This window comes from Sciurus carolinensis, chromosome 5 (assembly GCF_902686445.1).
Source record: "Sciurus carolinensis chromosome 5, mSciCar1.2, whole genome shotgun sequence".
Classification (NCBI taxonomy): Eukaryota; Metazoa; Chordata; class Mammalia; order Rodentia; family Sciuridae; genus Sciurus; species Sciurus carolinensis.
This window is the reverse complement of record NC_062217.1, coordinates 149,650,041-149,672,138: the sequence shown is the minus strand read 5'-3', so window position 1 is coordinate 149,672,138 and position 22,098 is coordinate 149,650,041. Positions and strand designations below refer to the sequence as shown.

Genomic DNA, 22,098 nt, shown 5'->3' with positions numbered 1-22,098 from the left:
AGGGGGTGGGTATGAACTCCTGAAACTTTGAGGACAGGCTCCCTGAGGCAGGGAACTCTGGCCTAATCAGGTTGTCTTACTTTCTGTTCACTGTGGCAGCATTTCTATTCCTGCTTTGCCATCTCCATCTCTGGTTTGCCCAGCACTTTCCCTTTAGGTGGTGTGATCTTTTTGGCCACATACAGAGCTGAGGTGTTTCTTCAGCAAAGACTGTCACCAGTATAAAAATGCTGTAGTCTCACTGTTCCACAGAAGCCTGTTTTGCCTGCTAAGTTTTCCTCCAACCAGTCTTCTTGGAGTCAGACCCAAGTTGGGTCTTCTGGTTTGCCCTCTCTTGACTCCAGCCTAGGGAATGGTTAGCAAGGAAAAGGGATTATCAGGACACATCCATGAATGCTGGAAAACCACCCCACCACCTCTTTCTCAGCTATTTGGCATAAGGAAAAAAATAAAAGAAACTTTATTTTTTGGTATTGAGGATTGAACTTGGGGGTGCTTCGAGCTACATCTTTAGTCCTTAAAAAAACTTATCTTTTTGAGAAAGGGTCTTGCTAAATTGCCCATGCAGGCCCCAAAATTGTGATCCTCCTGTTTCAGCCTCCTGAGTAGCAAGGATTACAAGTATGCAAATGGCACATGGCTTATTAAATTTTACCAGCAGAGACAGGGCTGGACAGAGCAGCATCTGGAGACCCCTGAGGTTAAAGGAACAGAGCACACAACTATACTTTCTGGGGATAAAATTTGATCAGACATCAGCACACCCCAGAGTACCTGCTTAGAAGCAATTTTAATTGTCATCAGAAGAGTCTCAAGTTAAAGCAAAATTATAAGAAGAGCTAGCAATGACTGAGTTCCTGCCACATGCCAGGCACTGTACTGAGCACTTTTCGTGCATTAGCTCATTTAATCCTTACAAACCCTGAGGCAGATACCATTGTTATTCCTTTTAACAGATGGAGAAACAGGAACTTGCCCAAAATCAAATGACTAGAGTGGTGAGACTGGAATCTAAGGCCAGACCTAGGGGCAAGGTCAAAGCCCTTCTCTTATATTGTACGAGGCTGTGCTGCCTGCCCAATTTAAGTACTGCAGCAGTGTTTCTGCTTCTGCCTGGTTGTCAACCCCCATTCTTCCACTCCACTGTCAAGAGAAAAAGGTGGCATCCTCCAACTCATCTATCAGAAGGGATAATGAAATCCTAGTATGGTTCTGGAATTGAAGACTCCGACAACAATGTCTAGGCCTTCTGAGTTTGTAATAGCTTCTTCTGTAAGGAGGTATAAACTTGTGTCTCCCCATAGTTGGCATACCCAGAGTCTTATCTGCCTGGTTGGTCAAAGGTGATCCTGAGCCCTGTCTCTGCACCGTAGGGTGTCCCCTTTTTTGGTCCTGCACTCTAGAACATTGCAATTAGGTCAAGGTAATTTTTTTCCAGCCCTCTTTGCCCAATTGATTAAAGTATTTTAACCTGGTATCAGCAGGCAAGATCCTGAGAGCTGTTTGTATTGTTCATCACCAAGTCCTTACTGGCTCCTAAAAAGGGTGTCTAACATGTAGTAGGTACTAAACAGTTGTTAAATGAACATGGCAAATGAGGTAAAAATGAACTGAATTCCTGACTATAAAGTATACAGCAAATTATTAACTGGTTACATAAAAGTGAACTATGTACAGCTATAGCTTTTATGTTTTACAGAAACAAGCTATGGAGCTAAAAAACTGGAGAAACCAAAGAGAAAGAAAGGAATAAGTCAGTTTAAAAACTGAGCAAGGGAATCAACAGGGAATTCCAGATACCAACCCCAAACAAATGTTGCCAAACACATGTTCAAACTGAGAAAAAGCAGTTTTAATAACACACACATACATTCATAGGACTTTAAACAAGATGTAGTATAAAATTTTAAGAGAAAAAAAAAAAAAAAGAAGAGGGAAATCTGCATTTACTGTCTAGGAACTGGTGGACTCACTGACTGACACGACTCTTAGGAAAACAAATGCACAGATAATGAGGTGCACCAACACTGCTGATGAGTGAGAAATAACCACCAAGATCATGCTTAACTTCTCTACATGGCCAGCCATCTGTACCTACACTTGCCCCCTCAGAGACAAACCAGGATAGTCAATTCCTAATTCTCCAACTTAGTCACTTGTTAATGGGTCACTTCTCAAATTCTTATTATTTCTTTAATTTAAAAATTATTCTTGGTTTAAAGACTCCACACATTATTACTGGCCAGTCCCCACCAACTATATCTGTTTTGATTTAAAAAAAAAAAAAAAAGCAAATGCTTCAACTAAGTCTGGATGATAACATGCCATTACCTAACTTTTACATCTGGGGAGATTTTGTGAAGTCAAAAGCCAGCTACTACTTGCATTTCAAAATGAAAACAAAATGCCAACCTTCCAAAAGGTGACAAAGGCACCACTGCCATCAGAAGACAGACAGCAAATGTACAAATGCTGTTACTTTACTGCTACGTAGATGTGTTCTGTGCATGAGCGTCTTCACTTAACTAACAGAATTATATTTTCAGCTAACAAGAAAAGCAGGTTAGAAAAGGCAAATGGTTACACACAAAAGCATAAACACAATTATCTTAATTTTCAGCTTGCAATAAGGGTAATAAGTTTGACATATACAACCAGATAATTAAACAAGGTGATTTTTGGCACAGTAATATCGCCAAACACACCACCACTCAGTGCAAGCTTTGTTTGCCAAGTCCCAAAAGTGGCCTGACATTCTTTGTGCAATGAACATTTTCTCCCTCTCTGTCATCCCATTCACTGGGCAACAACAAGAGGAGGGAGACAAAGCATGGGGACTCAAGAGGGTGAAGGAAAATACTTTATTTGGGAGAAAACCATGGGCTACTTGTGCTAAAAGAGAATCACAGAATTTCTATGAGAACCCAAATGTAGATACTGACTGGACTATGACCTGGAGACAGAAGATGTCTACCAGAATCATAAATAAAAGGGCCTAAACTGACGTCTGGCCATTTAATTTCAAGGGACACATGAAATATTTTTCTTTTAATGGAGAAAGACAAAAATAGAGGTTTTTCTTATTGGAGCTGCTAAATAAAAATGTATCAAAGTGGTTTTAAATTTGATGGGCAGTTATCTGTTGAAACTGCAATACAAAAGGGTCACTTAAAAAAAAACCTGAATAACCCACTTGTTCCCCCCCCCCCCGTCAATGTACACGATTAGAAAATATTTACACACTGTAATTACAAGCAATATAAGCAGTATTTTATACTTTGAGATTTTTGTACACTTTACACAATGCAAAATGAGAAAAATATGAACACTTATAAAATTACACACAAATAATGTATCTACAAAGTATTAAATTACAGAGTGAAAGCCCCCACTGTTGGGCAGATAGATGCCAGAGTTTCATCAAGTTCTGTCAAATATAACTCTTTGTATCTATCTTTTTAACGTTCATAAGTGGCATTTTGTAACAATACCCTTGAGAGGTAGTATCAAGATAATATTATTCTTACCAGTAAACTCAACACAGAATAAAACTTGTTGGTCTGACTCTTGGAGCCTCATTCAGCCTGGGTTCTTAGAAACTGGATTTATTTAGTCCTGCCTATGAAATCTCTAACTGCCCAATGCTTGACATGAGCTCAAAAGTTACTGATGCTATTTTAAATGATAAATTTAAGATAAAATGTTTTTTTTTACTCCTAAGCCTCAATTTAGAGGTAGAAAGTTAGTTCTTAATTAAAACTTAATTTCTCCCTTCTCAAACCATAAACATCAAGTCCAGTTCCCTTTACTTCCATCATCTTTTCCCCTATAACTAGACATGAGAGTGCTCAGGAGAGAGCAAGTCACCCAAGCCAATGTTGAAAGAACAAAAAATGTTTGTATTCTCTTTCAGGAACAAACCCTACTAAAAGAGACATTCAGTCAACGAAAGAATTTTTGAGTTGGCTAGTAAGAGCCTGTTACTATCCAATGGCTTTAAAGGGCCCCTGGGCTAAAACAAGCATTGTACACTTCTACTAACCCTCCACCATTTAAAACCAAAGGATGGCTTTCCAGTGTTTAAGAATTTAGAGCAGCTGTGATTTTCAAGTGCAACAACTTCAAGGTACAAGCACACACACACACACACACACACACACACACACACACACTCACACACACAATATCCTAAAGAATAAACACCATCCAGGTCTCTGCCAAAGTAATATACTTATGGAAACAAGGTTTTTGGAAACTTTTCCAGATCTTTAAGCTTTTATAATAGAGACTTCTGTAATATGGCTATCAAGGGCCAGAATTCTAAGATTTAACCAGTATTTTAAAAAAATATGTGCATTTAAAAGCAATTCAAAACAAGCTACATATGGATATTTTGGCATTTTAAAAACAGAGTCCACTACAGCTTAACCTCTTCCTCTTAGGGGGATCTGTTTCATTGTTTTAGTGTTTTAAAAACCTAATAGAAGTGTAATCTTGAATAATGAAGGAAAATGCAGAGATTGAAACCTACTGTGGTTTACACAAGTTACAGAAAAGATTGCTGCCTTAGTTGCTAAACTCTGTTCTAAGCAATCTCTTTGCATCCTAAAATAACCAAGAAGGAAAATTAAACCCAACTGGACTTGGTCCTGGTTTCTACGTCCAACTCCTCAAGGTGGTCCAGACTCTTTTCTTCCATACTTCCCATGATTATCCGAGTGCCACAAATATTCCCTAAAAAAGATAATTGGTTTCTAATATAACAGGAGGAGTTAATAAAGGCAGGTTAGACTATGAGGTGCTTCTATCCTTTCCCTCCTTTTATAGGACTTTGCTCTTTTAAAAGGTCAGTTGCCTTAAAAATTAAGCAGATCACATTTCATATCTGCTTCAGAAATGGCAATTTTTTCATTACCAGCTTCATACTAGATATTCAAGTGGCACATTTGCTGTGTATTTTCTTAGCATTCTGTAGCACTGGAATCCATAAGTAATCCTTTTATTCTTCTTGGAAAGGCTCTTAATGAATTTCTCTTGTTTCATATTTTTGCTGCTGTAACTTCTGTTAAGAATCTGGTACCCAGAAGTCATGAAGCTGCCCCTAGAAAAGGAAAACAAACAAAAAAGCAGAAGGAAAATTTAATCAAATTATGAATTAACCCTTATAAAACCACTAATCATCAAACAATAGGTTTTGATAACAAAAGTAATAAAATCTTCATATTATACATTTCTTTGAAAAGTTCTGATAATCAGGTTCAAATGTCACATTTTGTGATCTAACAGTGAAAAGAAGTGTAACATAAACACAGGACATTTTTTGTTACAATGGTAACAACACTCATGAAGGACATATTTAAGGAGATTAATGTTAAGCTGATTAATATAAAGTTTTATTATTAAATCCTTTTCTAATTTTAATGGCATATCAGCATAGATGGTCAGACTAAAAAAAGTCTACTGAGGGTTAGAAACTGAAACAACAAAGCAGTACAAATTTGCCAGGCGTGGTTGTGCACTCCTGTAATCCCAGTGGCTCAGGAGGCTGAGGCAGGAGGATCACAAGTTCAAAGTCAGTCTTAGCAACTTAGTGAGACCATCTCAAATTAAAAAAAAAAAAAAAAAAGGAAAAACAGGCTGAGAATGTGGTTCAGAGGTTGAGCACCTATAGGTTCAATCCCTGGTACCAAAAAAAAAAAAAAAAATTACTTTTTCTAGCTAATATTCAGTGCTCACATAATTTTGAAATAAATTATAAACAATTTCAAGGCTCTGCTACTCAAAGTTTAGTCTCTAGACCAGAAGCATTAGTATCAATCTGAGAACTTATTGAACTTCCAGAATATCTCAGTCCCACTCCAGACCTAATGAATCAGAATCTGCAATTTCACCAAGTTCCAAGATGATTCCTATGTACATTAAACTTTAGAAGTTAGACAATCATGCATCAGTTAGTTTACAAACAAACAAAATGGCAAACTGATTAGCAGATGTTAAGAAAAATGCCAAACCGAGGCAAAAACCCTCTTTAAATATGATACCAAAAGCATGAATGACAAAAGAAAAAAAAAAGATATGAATTGGACTCCACAACTGAAAATATTTGTGCTGTAAATGATACTATCAAGACAATGAAGACAACAGAGGGGACAAAATACTTGCAAATTATATTTCTAATAAGGGACTTGTATTCAGAACACATGGAGAATTCTTACTACTCAACAATAAAAAGATAATTAAACCATTAAAAAATGGGCAGTGAGTCTGGCATAGTGGCACAAGTTTGTAATCTCAATGATTTTGAAAACTGAGGCAGAAAGATTTCAAGTTTGAGGCCAGACTTAGCAACTTAGTAAGACCCTGTGTCAAAATAAAAAAAATAAAAAGGACGGGGGATAGAGCTCAGTGGTAAAGTACACCTGGGTTCAATTCCTAAGCACCAAAGGAAAAAAATAAGTGCAAGAGATCTGAATAGACGTTTCTCCAAGGAAGCTATACAAATGGTCAATAAGCATATTAGAAGATGCTCAACATCATTAGTTATTAGGAAGATGCAAATTACTCCATCTTTTTTTTTTCCTTTTTTTTTTTGCAGTGCTGGGGATTGAACCCAGGGCCTTGTGCTTGCAAGGCGGGCACTCTACCAACTGAGCTATCTCCCCAGCCCCGGAAGATGCAAATTAAAACCATAATATGATTTCGCTTCCCACTCCCTACTATATATTTAGTCAAAAAGACAGATAATAATTGGGAAGAATGTGGAGAAACTAAAATTCTCAAAATATTCTGGTAGGAATGGAAAATGGTACAGCCACTCTGGTAGCTCCTTAAAACACTGATCATAGAAACTGGATTTGGTGGTACATGCCTATAATCCCAGCAAATTAGAAGGTTGAGGCAGGAGGATTAGAAATTCAAGGCCAGCCTTAGCAACTTAGCGAGATCCTATCTCAAAGTAAAAAAATAGCTCAGTGGTAAAGATGGATTCAATTCTAAGTGCTGCAAGACAAAACAAAAAACCCACATGCAAAAAACTTACAAAAACAAAAAAAGTTGAACATAGAATAACCAAATGACCCAGCAATTCTACTCTCAGGCATTTGCTCAAGATGGTTTCATTTGTAAATATATTCACACAAAAACATATATAAAAATGTTCATGGAAGCATTATCCATAACAGAAAATAGAAACAACTGAAATGTCCATCTAATAAGTGGACATGTGACAGATATATCCACACAATCAAATATTGTTCAGCAACAGAAAAGAATATACATACCACAACATGGATTCACTTATCATTATGTTAGGTGAAAGAAGTTAGTCAAAGACCACATAATGTATCTCATATAAAGAAAATGTTCAGATTAGGTAAATCTATACAGACAGAAAGTAAGACTATATTTGTCTAGATCTTAAGAGAGTGAAGAGGAGAATGAGGATAATGGGGGAATGGGGACTGACTGCTAATGGGTATGGAATTTATTTCTCAGGTGACAAAAATGTTGTAAAGTTAGGCCATGGTGATGACATTCACAATTCTCTGAATATATTAAAAACCATCATATACTTTAAGTTGGTGAAATACACACTATGTGTATTATGTCTTAATAGAACTGTTAAGAAAAATATTCCTTAGCTGGACATGGTGATATATGCCTGTACTTGATATATGCAACACAAGAGGCCAAGGCAGGATGATTGCAAGTTCAAGACCAGCCTGGGCAACTAAGCGAGATCCTATCTCAAAATAAAAATAAAAAAATAAAAATAAAAAGGTCTGGGGTTATAGTTTAATGGTAGAACACCAACGGTTCAATTCATACCAGGGAAAATAAATGGGAGAGGAGAGTAATGCTCCTTATGAAGTAACCTCCATTTGATGCATTCTGAAATGGGCTTGGCCATCTCTGAAAATAAATTAATGAACATAAAGCAAACAAAAATCATTCATACACACACCACATATTACACCGGAATTTTAAATTTAAAGAGAATTAGAAGCAAGTCTTCTGTTGTACTTTGTTTCAAAAGTATGAAAAGGGGCTGGGGATATAGCTCAGTTGGTAGAGTGCCTGCCTGGCAAGCAAAGGCCCTGGGTTCAATCTCCAGCATCACAAAAAAAAAAAAAAAAAAAAAAAAAAGTATGAAAAGTACCATTTAATAAAACTATTAAGAATAAATTGTTTAATAAAATGACACCTGAGTAGGCCGACAGTTCTGAATTATTTCCTGCCATTTTCCATGTATCCTGGCAACCAAGTCTTTCACCTTAAAAATATCAAAAAGAGGAAAATGGATCAGATCAAAACATCCTCACCTACAATCCATTTAACACTCGATACAAAAGAGCTTATAGCTTTGACAGGCACACACTCAATTTGATTTTTGTTAAGAGAAAACAAGTTCCTCATCATTTAGAGAGGCTTTCAAATTATAGTAATAAACAAAACTTTCCTTTATCATCATAATATAAAATACTGAATGCTTAGAACTCAATTTCCCTGTTATTAAAGACAATACAGAAAAGCATAAACCCTGCCTTCAAAGGAACTTACATTTGGAACTTACCAAAATTCACCATTATTCTTCTCTCTGTTTTTGCAAAGTGCTATGAATCCCCTTCAAATACCTGGTATATTCGTACATTTAGAGGTTTAGCAAGTCTTTGTGCAAAACTCAAACTTGACCCCAAAAGCAAAATTTCTACCACCCTTGAGATTTTTCATTAACTCCTGACCATAACTGCTTGAGAAAAATGTTTTTAAACAAGGAACTTTATAGATGCACAAAGTAAATTGTAACCTCTGCCTTGTTTCTCATCTAGAGTTCAGCAAATTGTCACCAAATAATCACTACGTTTTCTGGGAGAGGCTTTTGGAGAGGCATGCAACTCACCCATTTCAGTAGGACCATCTTCTGAAACAATTTCCACAGACCACTATTGTCACTCTCCGTAAGAGGAGCCTTGGCACTAATCTGTGCTAGGCCCTTGGTTTTAAGAATCATAAAGCATGTCTGTTATCTCAGTGACTTGGGAGGCTGAGGTAGGAGGTTTCTGTCAGTAATGGTCACTACCACCAAGTTCTACAGACTAGTAACCCTAGTCAGAATATGCTTTGAAAGGTAGGGCTTACCTTCTAAGGCAAAGAGCTATTCCTTATATGGATCTGGAAATCGGAAATCTGGTTTAATTTCTTCAGTTAGAATTATTTCTGTATTTAACTTCAATTCACTAAAGTAAATATATACTACATCCAAATGGGCATTATTCAAATGATTAGCCTTTGTAGCTAATTAACGTGAGAGATAAAGTTATAATGCTGAGACTCAATGACAAGCCAAACACCAGAGGAACAAAAGAATCCACTTTACATTACAAAAACTAAAAAGATGATTTGGGAATTAAAAAATCCTTACAAGTTTTTAAAAAAGCACTATTTAATTTTATGTTTCAGGAAAAACCTCAAAATAATTCTATTAATACTAAAATTGCTTTCCTACCCTATGTTCACAAACTTGGTTTTTCTACTATAAATATATAAAACCTTTAACAAGAAAAAAACTTAGGCTTATTGTTGAGTTACTTCCATCCTAGAGCTCAGAATGGTTGACTCAGATTTCTTGAAGAGGTCTTTTAACAACTTCTTAAATATAATATTTAAAGAATAACAGCTGCTAGGTGTGGTGGCGCATGCCTGTAACACCAGCGGCTTGGGAGGCTGAGGCAGGAGGATCACAAGTTCAAAGCTAGTCTCAGCAACTTAGTGAGGCCCTAAGCAACTTAGTGAGACCCTGTCTCAAAAAATAAAAATGGACTAGGGATGTGGTTCAGTGGTTAAGTGCTGTTGGGTTCAATCCCTGGTAATAAAAAACAAAAACAAACAACAACAACAACAAACAAAACAAAACAAGTTTTCAACCATCATAAAATTTCATAGCCACTATTTTGTAATTATACATTTATTTAAACAGTGCTTCAATCCTTGACACTATCTTAAGCATAAGGGCTTCAATATGTATGTACTACGAGAAAAAACTAAGACATTCTCCTTTGGTGTCTGGGTTGGGGCTGTAGCTCAGTGGTAGAGTACGTGCCTATCTATGTGAGGCACTGGGTTTGATCCTCAGCACCACATAAAAATAAATAAATAAAATAAAGGTATTGTGTCCATCTATAACTAAAAAAAAATTTTTTTAAATATTTTTGAAAAAAAAGGAACAAAGTCCTATTTTTAATCTTTTATTTATTTATTTTATAGTGCTGGGAATCCAGGGCCTTGGCATGGTAGGTAAGTGCTCTACCAGAGAGCTAAATCCCCAGCCTTTTTTTTTTTTTTTTTTTGAGGCAGGGTTTGGTAAGTTGCTGAAGCTGGCCTCGAACTTGCAATCCTTCTGACTCAGCCTCCCAAATTGCTGGGAATTACAGGTGTGTGCCACCATGCCTGGCTTCTTCCTTTAAATATTAATGCAACCAAGATTTAACACAAAAATGAAAAAATAAAAAAAAACACTTACCTTAGTTCTGTAAAAAAGTCTTGCATCTTCCCTAATGTCACATTTAACATGCTTTTCCAAAGCCCCACAGAGTAGTACGAAGTGCTTCTGTGCAAGACAAAACAAATGCAATGGATGAAAACAACTATGAAATATTACAAATTAATGAAGAATTAGGTAAGTAGAACAACTTAATGATTTAAAAAAAATCTTTCATCACTCAGCAGTTTCTGATGTTAGATCATCCAACATAATAGCAGTCCTATCAGTGTCATTTCTATGATAACAGGATGGTTATAGTCTACTGCTTGTTAATAGTAAAAATATACACAAGCCAGGACTGATGGTGCACCCTTGTAATCCCAGTTATTTGGGAGACTGAGATAGGAGGATCACAAATTTGAGGCCAGTCTGGGCAACTTAAATAAATATAAAAGAAGGACTGGGGGTGTAGCCCAGTAGTAAAGAACCACTGGGTTCAACCCCCAGCCCCAAAAACAAACAAATAAAATAGGGACTGAAAAGGTTGGACATGTAGCTCAGAGGTAGAGTACTTGCCTAGCATGTACTGCCTAGCATGGCCCTGGGTTCAATCCCTAGTATTGAAAAAAAAAGAAAACATTAAAATAGGGACTGGACTAGTTAAGGTATGAAGAGGTATTAAATTAAATAAGACCTTTCCCGAATAGCATAGGGATAAAAGGTTAATTCAGAATGAAAATCTTAATATGGGGAGTGGTGTACACCTAAAATCCCAGTGACCTGGGATGCTGAGGCATGAGGATTACAAATTCAAAGCCAGGCTCAGCAATTTTATGAGACCTTCAGCAACTTAGTAGACCCTCTCTCAAAATAAAAAGGACTGGGAATGTAGCTCAGTGGTAAAGCACCCAGGGTTCAATCCCCAGTATCAAAAAATGAAACAAAAGTATAATATGTAGAGATAATTTAGAAATGAAATCCACTCCTGAAGTGGTATGACTTAATATAAGTTTAGTGTTGAAGGCAAATGTTGTTTCTTTTTTCATTTTTTAATTTTTTGGTACTGGAGACTGAACCCACAGGCACTTAACTACTGAGCCACATCCTCAGCCTTTTTTAATGTTTAATTTAGAGACAGTGTCTCACTGAATTGCTGAGCCTGGCTTTGAACTCATGATCCTCCTGCTTCAGCCTCCTCGAGCCACTGGGGTTACAGGCGTGCCATGACCAGTCAAAATGTTGTTTGTTTAAAAAGAATAAAAAGAAAAAAGGAAAAGAAGTGTAAGAAAAGGCGAGAAGAAATCAGCTAAAAGCTGCCTATATGGTATTTGGTGACCTTGGTTATGAATATATTATACTGTTGCCAAGTTATGGTGAAACTGAATAACATTTGTTGACAATTCTTGTTAATATGATATATTTGCAGGTTACTATTACTGCCCCTCTCCAGTTAACCCTTATTCATTCTTCTCTTTACTAAAGCATGCTCAGTCATTCTATCAATAGTGACACCTTTTAAAACACATCACCACTAAACATCACCTACCCGTTGTGCAGAAGGAAAAGAATGAGAACAACTAACTTCACCGACTAAATGAAGAAGAATGTAGGTCAGGTAATATGCCTGTTAGAGAAATAAATAAAATCAATACCTAGGAATTAGTTAGCACTGATGTCATTCACAATTTACCTATTAGGAAAGTGGCTCAGGGAGGATAAAGGATTTAAACCAGCTAGTAAGAAAGGAAAAGACATGCATTTAATCTAGGCCTCTTAAAGACTTCTAACTCAAGTGCATTCCTCACAATTGCCCTAGTATAGAGCTACAAAAATTTATCCCAGTATTAAATTATCAACCACCGTCCTTTTACTAAATTCTCAGCTCTTAAGTTTACTGAGTTATGTCATGATAGCAATAAATAGGAAATATCACTTTATGCTCTTATGTGCTCTGAGATCCAGCCCTGGATACCTGCTTTTCAAGTTCTAAATGAAGACTGTCATCAATAGTTCCATTTGGTTGTTCAGCCCTTTTCTTCAAGACCATTTTCTTCAACAAATCAGAAGGCTTCATTTGCACAAGATATCGATGTAGGACTGATATCTATTGAAAGAAAGAGGAGACAATGAATAATGCCAAGCAATACAGTTGTTCTTTCTTAGGTCACTTTTCCCTAGTGTTCCCCACTGTTCATTTTGCCTTCTCTAATTTTGCCTCTTTACCTTTCTTTATAGTCCAATGATACTCATTTCTCCTTTACTTAAAAGTCCTCAATTGCTTAAAAAGGGATTTTAATTTAAAGATTTAGTACTTGTAACTAAGGATAAATGCTTAAAAGGCCAAATAACGTAACAGAGGTCACAGGGAATGCTTTCTCTATGAAATTATTTGAAAATCAGTGAAGTTCAATTTCCCAGTGGATAGATGTCATTGAATTCTGAACAGAACTATTATAAGGAGTTAAAAACAAATCTAGATTGCATAATTCAAATATGAATTAGTGATAGAAATCATATCCTGGACCTCTTTTAATAGCAATAAATACCACTGAAAGGATTGTGAGTTATATATGAATTATCCTGCTGGTTCAGGAATGGTGTCCATATATCTGGAATCAAATCTACCTCAATTCAATGAAGCAAAAACTGTCCCCATTAATCTCTAACATCTTGTGCATACTTCTATTATTGTTATTACCACAAAAACCCTCGATGATTGCTTTGTGTTTCAATCACTAGGTTATGTCCTTAAGAGTAGTCTCTAATTCTTTTTTTGTTTTCAATCTCTAGAACCTGGTAGATGGTAGAGTACCTTGTACTGAACTGCATTCAAACAAGAACACTTAATTTATATTTTATATATTTTTTTTATGGTAGCAGACACTATTTTACTGAGCACTATGTACAAATAATGGTTTCTTTTTTATGTTTTTTTATTGGTGCACTATAATTATATGTGAGATTTATTATGACATATTTCTACATGAACATTAATTTGATCAATCTCATTCCTGGTATTTTTCCTTTCCTTCCTCTCAATCCCTCTCTGAGATTTCCTTCCTCTAGTCTACTGGTCTCCCTTCTATTCTAATGAGTACACTATGAACATACATAAAAGTGGGATTCCCTATTGCTGTATGTATACATGAACATGGTATAATTTGGTCAATTTTATTTTCCAAAACCTCCCCTTGCTCTTCCTTCTCCCTTCCCTCTTGATCCCCTTCCTTTACTTTATTGGTCTCTCTTCTATTAAGAAACTGGAGGGCTGGGGAGATAGCTTAGCTGGTAGAGTGCTTGCCTCACAAGCACAAGGCCCTGAGTTCGATCCCCGGTACCGCCAAAAAAAAAAAAAAACAAAAAAAAAACAAAAAAAAAACTGGATATTGTTAGTCAAGTACCATGCTAAAGATTACATGAATAGTAACACCACTAAGGAATTTTGACTTAGGAGTCATTAATTTTCACTATACTTCACTACCATTCCCACATTAAAAAAAAAAAAAAAAAAAAAAAAAAAAGTACTTATACCTGCAGATTATTGGCATTAGGGACATCTTCATGTTTCTCATCCAAAAGCTTTGAAATAATCACTAGACTGAGGCACTGTCTGAGTTGTCTGAAATTAGAATTTTAAAGTATTTTAATCAACATGACTTACGAAGCAAAAAGAGCCAAAAGTTGGTCTAGTTCTAACTGGAAATACAAGCAATGTTTCAAGAGAAGGCTGTACAAGAACATAGGAACTATTATAGAATAGTAACATTTTAATGTAAAACACTTGCACATAAAGGTAGAAAGATTTGTGCACTCCCCCAAAGCTAATTCATTCATTTTTACAATGTGTGCAACCTATATTATAGATAAACTAAAACTAAATCTCAAAAGTACCACAGTAAGTCCAGTGCTGCATGCCTGTAATCCCAGCCACTCAGAAGGCTGAGGGAGGATGATCACAAGTTTGAGGCCAAGCTGGGCAACATAAAAGTAGCTGGAAATGTAGCACAGTGGCAGTGGTGGTAGGAGAGCAGAAGAGAGGGGTACACAGGAGGAGGGGGATTACAAAATGACCTAAATTAAAAATTGGAATCAGCTGGATGTGGTGGTGCACACCTATAATTCCAGCAACTTGGGAAGCTGAGGCAGGAAGATCACAAATTTGAGGCCAGCCTTGGCAACTTACCAAGATCCCATCTCAAAATAAAAAATAAAAAGGGCTGGAGATATAGCTCAGTTCTAGGTTCAATCCCCAGTATTAAAAAGAATCAGAATCAGGCTATCAATACCTTTACCCTCAACTAAATAGAAACAATAGCTCTTATGTAACATTAAAAGAATGGTGACTGAAAATAAAGGACCGAGAAGTATTTCATTGTAAATATTATAAAGTTTCTTAAATGTTTCATTCTCACTTCTCAATACCTTCCACGAGATGTCCAGTTAGGGACTAGCTGTACCAACCACAGAAGGTTGTGAGGATGACTAGAGAGTTCATTTATGCCCAGGCAGAGTTCAGGTATCTGAAAAAAAAGAAATGTGCAAGTTTTCTTTCCAAACAGGATAGCAGAATCAAGTCCACATTCATTCCCAGCCTAATGGAAGCACTAACAAAATAGAATGCTCAGTTTTTGAAAATGCATGGAATCTAGAACCTGCTAAAAGTACACAACAGATTCTGTTTTATCTTAAACCAAACACGTTCATCAGAATTTCACTGGCTCTCATGTCTTGTCATATCATATCTCTATTCATATTTAAATAGTCCTTGTTGGAAGAATAAAACAATTAACACAAATGCCAGTTTCCAAATGTATATAATGAGGGTTGCACAAAAATCATATATGCTTTTGACCTGGAATTTCCTGCACTTTAGGAATTCTATTTCAGCATTTTATTTATTTGTTTGGGGTTGGGGGAAGGAGGGTTTAACTGGGGATTGAACATAGGAGTATTACCACTGAGTTACATCCCCAACCCTTTTAATTTTTTATTTTGAGACAGGTTCTTGCCAAGTTGCTTAGGGCCTCACTGAGTTGCTGAGGCTGACCTTGAACTTGCAATCCTCTAGTGTCAGCCTCCCGAGTTGCTGGGATCATAGGTGTGTGCCACCATGCCAGGCTCCAGTATTTTAATTATTATTTTTTTAGTGCTGGGGACTGAGCCCAGGGGTGCTTTACCATTGAGCTATATCCCCAGTCCTTTTTATTTTTCATTTGGAGACAGGGTCTTGCTAAGCTTTAAGGCTGGCTTCAAATCTATAATCCTCCTGCCTCAGCTACCTGAGTAACTGAGATTACAGGTGTGCGCCACCATGCCCAGCTTCAAGTATTTTTGAAAGCCTAACAGTTGCAGTGGTGTACACAGTTCAGGAGGCTGAGGCAGGAGGATTTCAGTTCAAAGCCAACTTCAGTAACTTAGCGAGGCCCTAAACAATTGAGCAGGTCCCTGTCTCAAAATAAAGTATAAAAGGGCTGGGGATGTGGCTCAGTGGTTGTGTCCCTGGGCTCAAGGGGCGGGGGAGGGGGGGCTCATTTTAAACATCAAAATCAGCAACATTATTTCATGATCTTGGTCACCTTCTGAATGGATGGATGTATACAAGCCAAGAAACTTTTTGACATAAATGCTTCAGAATAATTTGATGACTAGAGGAAGTATGGGGTAGGAATAACAGAGTAAGCAAGACTGTATTTGATAATTTTTTGAAGCTGGTTGGTAGCTACTTACAGGCTTATTACACTACTCTCTACTTTTGTGCTTTTAACTTTCCACAAAAAGTGGTTGAAAATACAATTTTTAAAAAGGTCTTAACAAAAATTGTACATATCCACACTCCACGTGGCCACTGAAGTTTAGCTTTAAGCAAAAATTATTACATCATTTTATTTAGGTATCTCTGCTCAAAGGTCATTTCAGAAAGGTCTTCCCTGACTGCCTCAAATGAAATAGCCTGGCATCCGCATCCTTCTACTCTCTCTACCCATGTCCTGCTTTATTTTAATTTGCAGCACTTAATTACAACCTGATATGTTATTACAATCCACCTTTACTTGTTTTATCATCTAACTCTGAGTAGGATGAAAGCTTTGTGAAGGCAAGGGCATTGTCCTTTCCACAGCTGGGTTTCTAGCACCTATCATATGAATGCTTAGTCCATAATAAATCCTCGATAAATAAAACTTTGTTGAATAAATAGTTGCAGTTTTAGAAAATATTTTTAATTTATGTAATACAATTCCAGTAAAGACAGCACTTTCCACAGTCTCTTTTCCATTTGTTAAAGATTTTAATTGAGCTTAGGAACAATTTTAATTCTGTAGGCACTATGAAAGTCAAACGGTGATGCTATTAAAAAAAAAAAATCAATACTCAAATTTTAAGTAATGTTACCTTTGTGTTCCAATCTCTGATGTTTTTCATCAGGTTTATCAGGAGGCTCTGAAAGTCTACTAGAGGAATCTGTTTCAGTTGTTTTTCCAAACTCATTTTAAACAACATCAAAATCAGCAACATTATTTCACGATCTTGGTAACCTTCTGGATGTATGGATGTACACAAGCCTAGAAACTTTTTGACACAAATGCACAGACAAAGCAACTTAAGAAGATATATTTTACTTGAAGAATCTTAATTGCAAAATCTTTTTGGCAAAAGAGAACTATACATAAAACGAGTATCAGATATCCAGAAAAGGTGGCCCAGAAACACTCTTGCTAATAATCTGAAGTAAATGGTAAATGTTTTTTTATTTTCCACTTCCAAGATTTTGTTAATGGTTCAGTATCATTGATTTAATATTTGATTCAGTCATGAAAATGTGTTACACAGTTATTCTTGATCGCAAAGTTATACTGTAAGTGATAATTTTTCTTTACACATCCAATTCTAAAAAGTTACTGGTCTCCAAACTATTTTAATGATATAATTCTGACCTAAAGTTCCCTTCCACTCTTAATATTAAAACAAAAATAAAAACAGCAAAAACCCACCTTCAATAAAAGATTAATTACTGCTAAGAAATTTAATTTGGTAAGAAACTAGTTTTTTTCCCCTTTCTTTTTTCTTTTGATTATTATTAACCATCACTAAAATAGTTTTAGCTCTGTCTGCTAAAGACACATACATGCACAAGTTCTTTTTTCCTACCTTAACCACATTTAAAATGTTGGTTTCAGGAAGAGTTGAAAAAATTGGCTTATAAGATGAATCTTCACTTCCTTTCCCCTCCAACGTTGTCTGTGTTTCAGAACTATTGAGAAGTGAATAAAGAAATGTGAAATTAGGCAGAAAAATAATTAGTTATTTTAAGAAATACTGAACTACTTAAAAAAAAATTGTTGCTGGCCTCAAATTTGTGATCCTGTTGTTTTAACCTCTCTCAGAGCTGAGAATACAAAGGATGTGCTGTGGTGCCCAGTTTAATGTTTTTGTTTTTTCCTTCTTTTTAAATTACATTCTAGTGAGGAATAATTCACATATAGTAAAAAGAATGTGCCCATTTAGTTTTGATAAGTGTACATACTAATATAATCATCATTCAAATCAAGAAATAGAACATTTCTATCACTCCCCAAAGTTCCTACATGCCAGATTCAAGTCAATCTGCTATTCCCTATTGGTAGTAAACACTAATCTGATTTCCATCTTTACACATTAGTTTTCCTTTGAACCAGTTACTTTTTACAAGATACTATTCTCAATGCTCTTGGTGTTCAGAAAACTATGTAGGAGGTGGCTTTGAGGACAGAATTTTAAGTGCCTAAAGAAACTGCCAAAGCAATATGAAGAAACAATTCTTAAGCATTCCAATTTGGGTTGAAGCTGTCAGTAAAAGTTCACAGAAGAGGAGATGCATGAACTTGGCTTTTGAAAGATTTTTCAAAAAAATATATATTCATACAGTTAAAAAACATATCAACTGTACAGTAACTCTCTGAGGAGGAAACGTCCTCTCAACCTAGCTCCCTTCAGCCACCCATTTCCTCAATTACTATTATTGTTAATTCCTTCCTTCCACAAGCATTTTATGTATTAAGAAGAATCAGTTAGGCAGGGGTGGGCATGCCTGTTAATACTTAGGCAGCTGAGGCAGCAGAACTGTAAATTCAAGGCCGGACAGAATTTAGGGAGACTCTGTCTCAAAATGAAAAGGGTTAGATATGTAGTTCAATGATATAGCACTTGCCTAGCAAGCCTTAGGGCCCTGGGTTCAATCCCCACAACTACATGAACACACATGCATGCAAATAAGAATATATATCCCCTTGCAGTGTAAGAAATATATCTGGTCTTTGAACCAAGGCACAGAGCTCCTGAAACCCTTAGGGGTAAGAAGAGCCTCTTCTGTTAAGTCTCCTTTGACCACACCTGAGTTCATGCTGCTGAGGTGACTACTGAAGGATGGGGCCTATAGTGATGAGAGGGTTTAAACTTTGAGCCCACCCAGGAGGGTCAGATATCAAGTGGCCACTGCTTTAAACAATCATCTTTATGTAATGGAATTTCCATGAAACCCCTAAAGTTTGAAATCTTTTGGATTAGTGAACACTGACAAATGATGGGAGGGTGGTAGACCTGGAAGGCCTGGGAGATTTCAGGCACACTCCTCCTCAGGCCTTGTCCTCGGCATCACTTCCATTTGGCTGTTCCTGAGTTGTATCTTTTACGACACATAAACTGTTTTCCAAGTTCTGTGAGCTATTCTAGCAAATTAGTGAACGTGAAGTGGGGACTATGGGACTTCCCAATTTATAGCTCACTGATCAGAAGTACAGAAGACCCAGATTTGTGACTGGCATATTAAGTGGAGACAGTCTTGTGGGACTGAGCCTTTCACTTGAGCCTGTACTAACTGCATCAGACTCAAATTAAAACATAGGATATCTAGTTGAGGGTCTATAGAAAATTGGAGAATTACAAAGTGTGGAAAACCCACACAACTGATGTCAGAAATGTTTTTTGGTACTGGGTATTGAAACAGGGATGCATTACTACTGAGCTATATCCCTAGTCCTTTTAACTTTTTAAAAATTATTATTTATTCATTTTTTTGTGGTATTAGGGATTTAATCCAAGGGCGCCTTACCACTGAGTTATTATCTCCAGCCCTTTTTATTTTGAGACAGGGTCTCACTAAGTTGCCAAGGCTAAGTTGCAATCCTCCTGCTTCTGCCTCCCCAGTAACTGGGATTACAGGCATATACCACCACACCAGGAAAAAAACCTTTGTCCTCTCTCGCTCTCTCTTTTTATTTTTGGTACCAGGAATTAAACCCAGGGGCACTTAACCACTGAGCCACATGTCCCCCCGCCAATTTTGAAGCAGAGTCTCCCTAAGTTGCTGAGGATGGCCTTGAATTTGCAATCCTCCTGCTTCAGCCTCCAAGTTGATGGGATTACAGAAGTGTGCCACTGCACCTGGCAATAACCTTCTTATTCTGAAAAACAACAGTTTAGGCTAATGTGGTGGCATATATCTGTAATCTCAGTGACTTGGAAGGCTGAGGCAAGAGGATCACAAATTTGCGTGGTATCAGCATTAGCAACTTAGCAAGATCCTATCTCAAAATTAAAAAAAAATTAAAAGGACTAGGGAATATAGTTCAGTGGCAAAAGTGTTCCTGGGTTCAACTGTCTTTACAAAACAAAACAAACTGAAACAGAACAAAACCCTACTTACTGTCCACTGTGCCCCTTCCAAGCTGTATAACCTTGGGGGGCAAGTTAACCTTAACCTTAATGTTAACCTTTCTGTGTCCACCTTTCTTATAAAATGAAAATGAGGTACTCCAAATATCTGCAGTTACTATTAAGTGAGGTATTATGTTCAGACCTTAGAATAATGTATCGTGTACAGAAAAAACTACCAAAGGGTTAACAGTTATGATGTGAAGGGAACAGGAAGGAAGTAGATCAATTTGTTTAGAACAAAGTCTCGAGAGCAAAAGAGAAAATAGGTCAGAGTAAAATTGTAAAATCTTAAATATGGGATGTGAAGGGGAGATAAATTTTTTTTCTAACAGTGCAAAGAATATCTTGGAGTGTTGTATGAAAGGAGAGAAGGTTAGCACTCCCCTTGACAAAGATGGAAGAGGCCCTCGGGCCTGACAACACGCATACGGTTAAGGCATTGCCACCTACTTCGTGGCATCTAACCATTGTTTTTGAAACTGTGGTATATATATATATATATATATATATATATATATATACACAATGGAATATTACTCAGCCATAAAGAATGATAAAATTACGGCATTTGCAGGCAAATGGATGAAATTGGAGAATATCATGCTAAGTGAGATAAGCCAATCTCAAAAAACCAAAGGACGAATGATATCGCTAATATCACTGGATGATGACACATAATGGGGGGTGGGAGGGGTTAGTGTTAGCGTTAGAGTTAGGGTTAGGGAGGGGGGCAAAATGGAGGAAGGAAGGACTGTATAGAGGGAAAAGAGGGGTGGAAGGGAAAAAATAACAGAATGAATCAAACAACATTACCCTATGTAAATTTATGATTACACAAATGGTATGCCTTTACGTCATGTACAAACAGAGAAACAACATGTATCCCATTTGTTTACAATAAAAAAAAAAATAAATAAAAAGAATATCTTGGAAGTAGAAAGATGATGGAGAATAAGGGATTTTGCCAGGTTAGAAATGAAAAAGGGCATCTGAATTAGAATGATACTGGGAATAAAAAGGAAGAAATAGCTATGGAGAGGAAGAGGAACACAGGGATGTGAGAATTGATTCGACACAAAACTGAAACAAATTAGGATATACTTAGTACTCAGTCTATGTATATAGCAGAATGGTCAAGAAAAGTACCAGTATACCTTGATATCCCTATTTGAGTATTTAATATGCCTATTTGAGCACTTAACAATCTATAAAAATTTTTATTCCAAATCTATTTGTTTAAAGAACTTCCTGTAATTAATACATAAACAAAGCAAAAATGGATGTGTTATGTTAAGTCCCGGTTAAAAAAGAAAAGTAAGCTGTGATCATATCTGAAGAGAATCCAGACTCATTCATGTTATTTAAACAGACATTTCATTACATTGCTTTCATTTCTATGCCACTTCACTTTTACTGACCTGTTCCCAATCTTCACTCAGTGAAGCAACAGGGACTATAGTCATAACCACCCTGGTCCAGTCATTAAACCTAAGTGAGGCAACTCTTCAATTGGTTAAGTGACCAACAAAAAATTATTTGATTTTGCCAAATATTATTTGCATTTATTATGTATTGATGGAATCATTATGTATCTTTGATTTGCTGTTTATTTCAACTACTGTAAATACTTTCAACAGTAAAGAAAAACTCAAATGCATCGCATACAACATAGAAAATTACCGCAGAGTTCATTAAAATGTTAACTAATAAAGTAATTGGTATTTTATTTTTAAAATTTTTAGTTGTTGATGGACCTTTATTTTCTTTATTAATGTGCAGTGCTGAGAATCAAACCCAGTGCCTCACACGTGCTAGGCAAGCACTATACCACTAAGCCACAACCCCAGTTGGTATTTTAAATGTTTATATTATGCAGAAATATCAGGTACATTTTTTTTTTTTTTTTTTTTGGTGGTGCTGGGGATTTG

At 36.4% G+C, this 22,098-nt stretch overlaps 1 protein-coding gene and 1 non-coding gene across 2 annotated transcripts in view; one reads left to right on the top strand and one right to left on the bottom strand.

Annotated features, from left to right (window-relative positions):
* Positions 1 to 1,830: 1,830 nt before the first annotated feature.
* Slf2 (SMC5-SMC6 complex localization factor 2) overlaps positions 1,831 to 22,098 on the bottom strand; it is a 44,895-nt gene continuing 24,627 nt past the window's right edge. The window contains 9 exon segments of the mRNA XM_047552741.1: positions 1,831 to 5,101; positions 8,204 to 8,272; positions 10,520 to 10,606; positions 12,027 to 12,104; positions 12,453 to 12,584; positions 14,012 to 14,099; positions 14,903 to 15,000; positions 16,871 to 17,047; positions 17,627 to 17,729. Of these exon segments, the coding sequence (XP_047408697.1) occupies positions 5,066 to 5,101; positions 8,204 to 8,272; positions 10,520 to 10,606; positions 12,027 to 12,104; positions 12,453 to 12,584; positions 14,012 to 14,099; positions 14,903 to 15,000; positions 16,871 to 17,047; positions 17,627 to 17,729 (868 nt within the window). The 3' untranslated portion in view covers positions 1,831 to 5,065.
* Positions 20,521 to 20,646, top strand: LOC124986048 (U6atac minor spliceosomal RNA). Its single transcript, XR_007108958.1, has one exon. It is a non-coding gene; the product is annotated as a U6atac minor spliceosomal RNA (small nuclear RNA).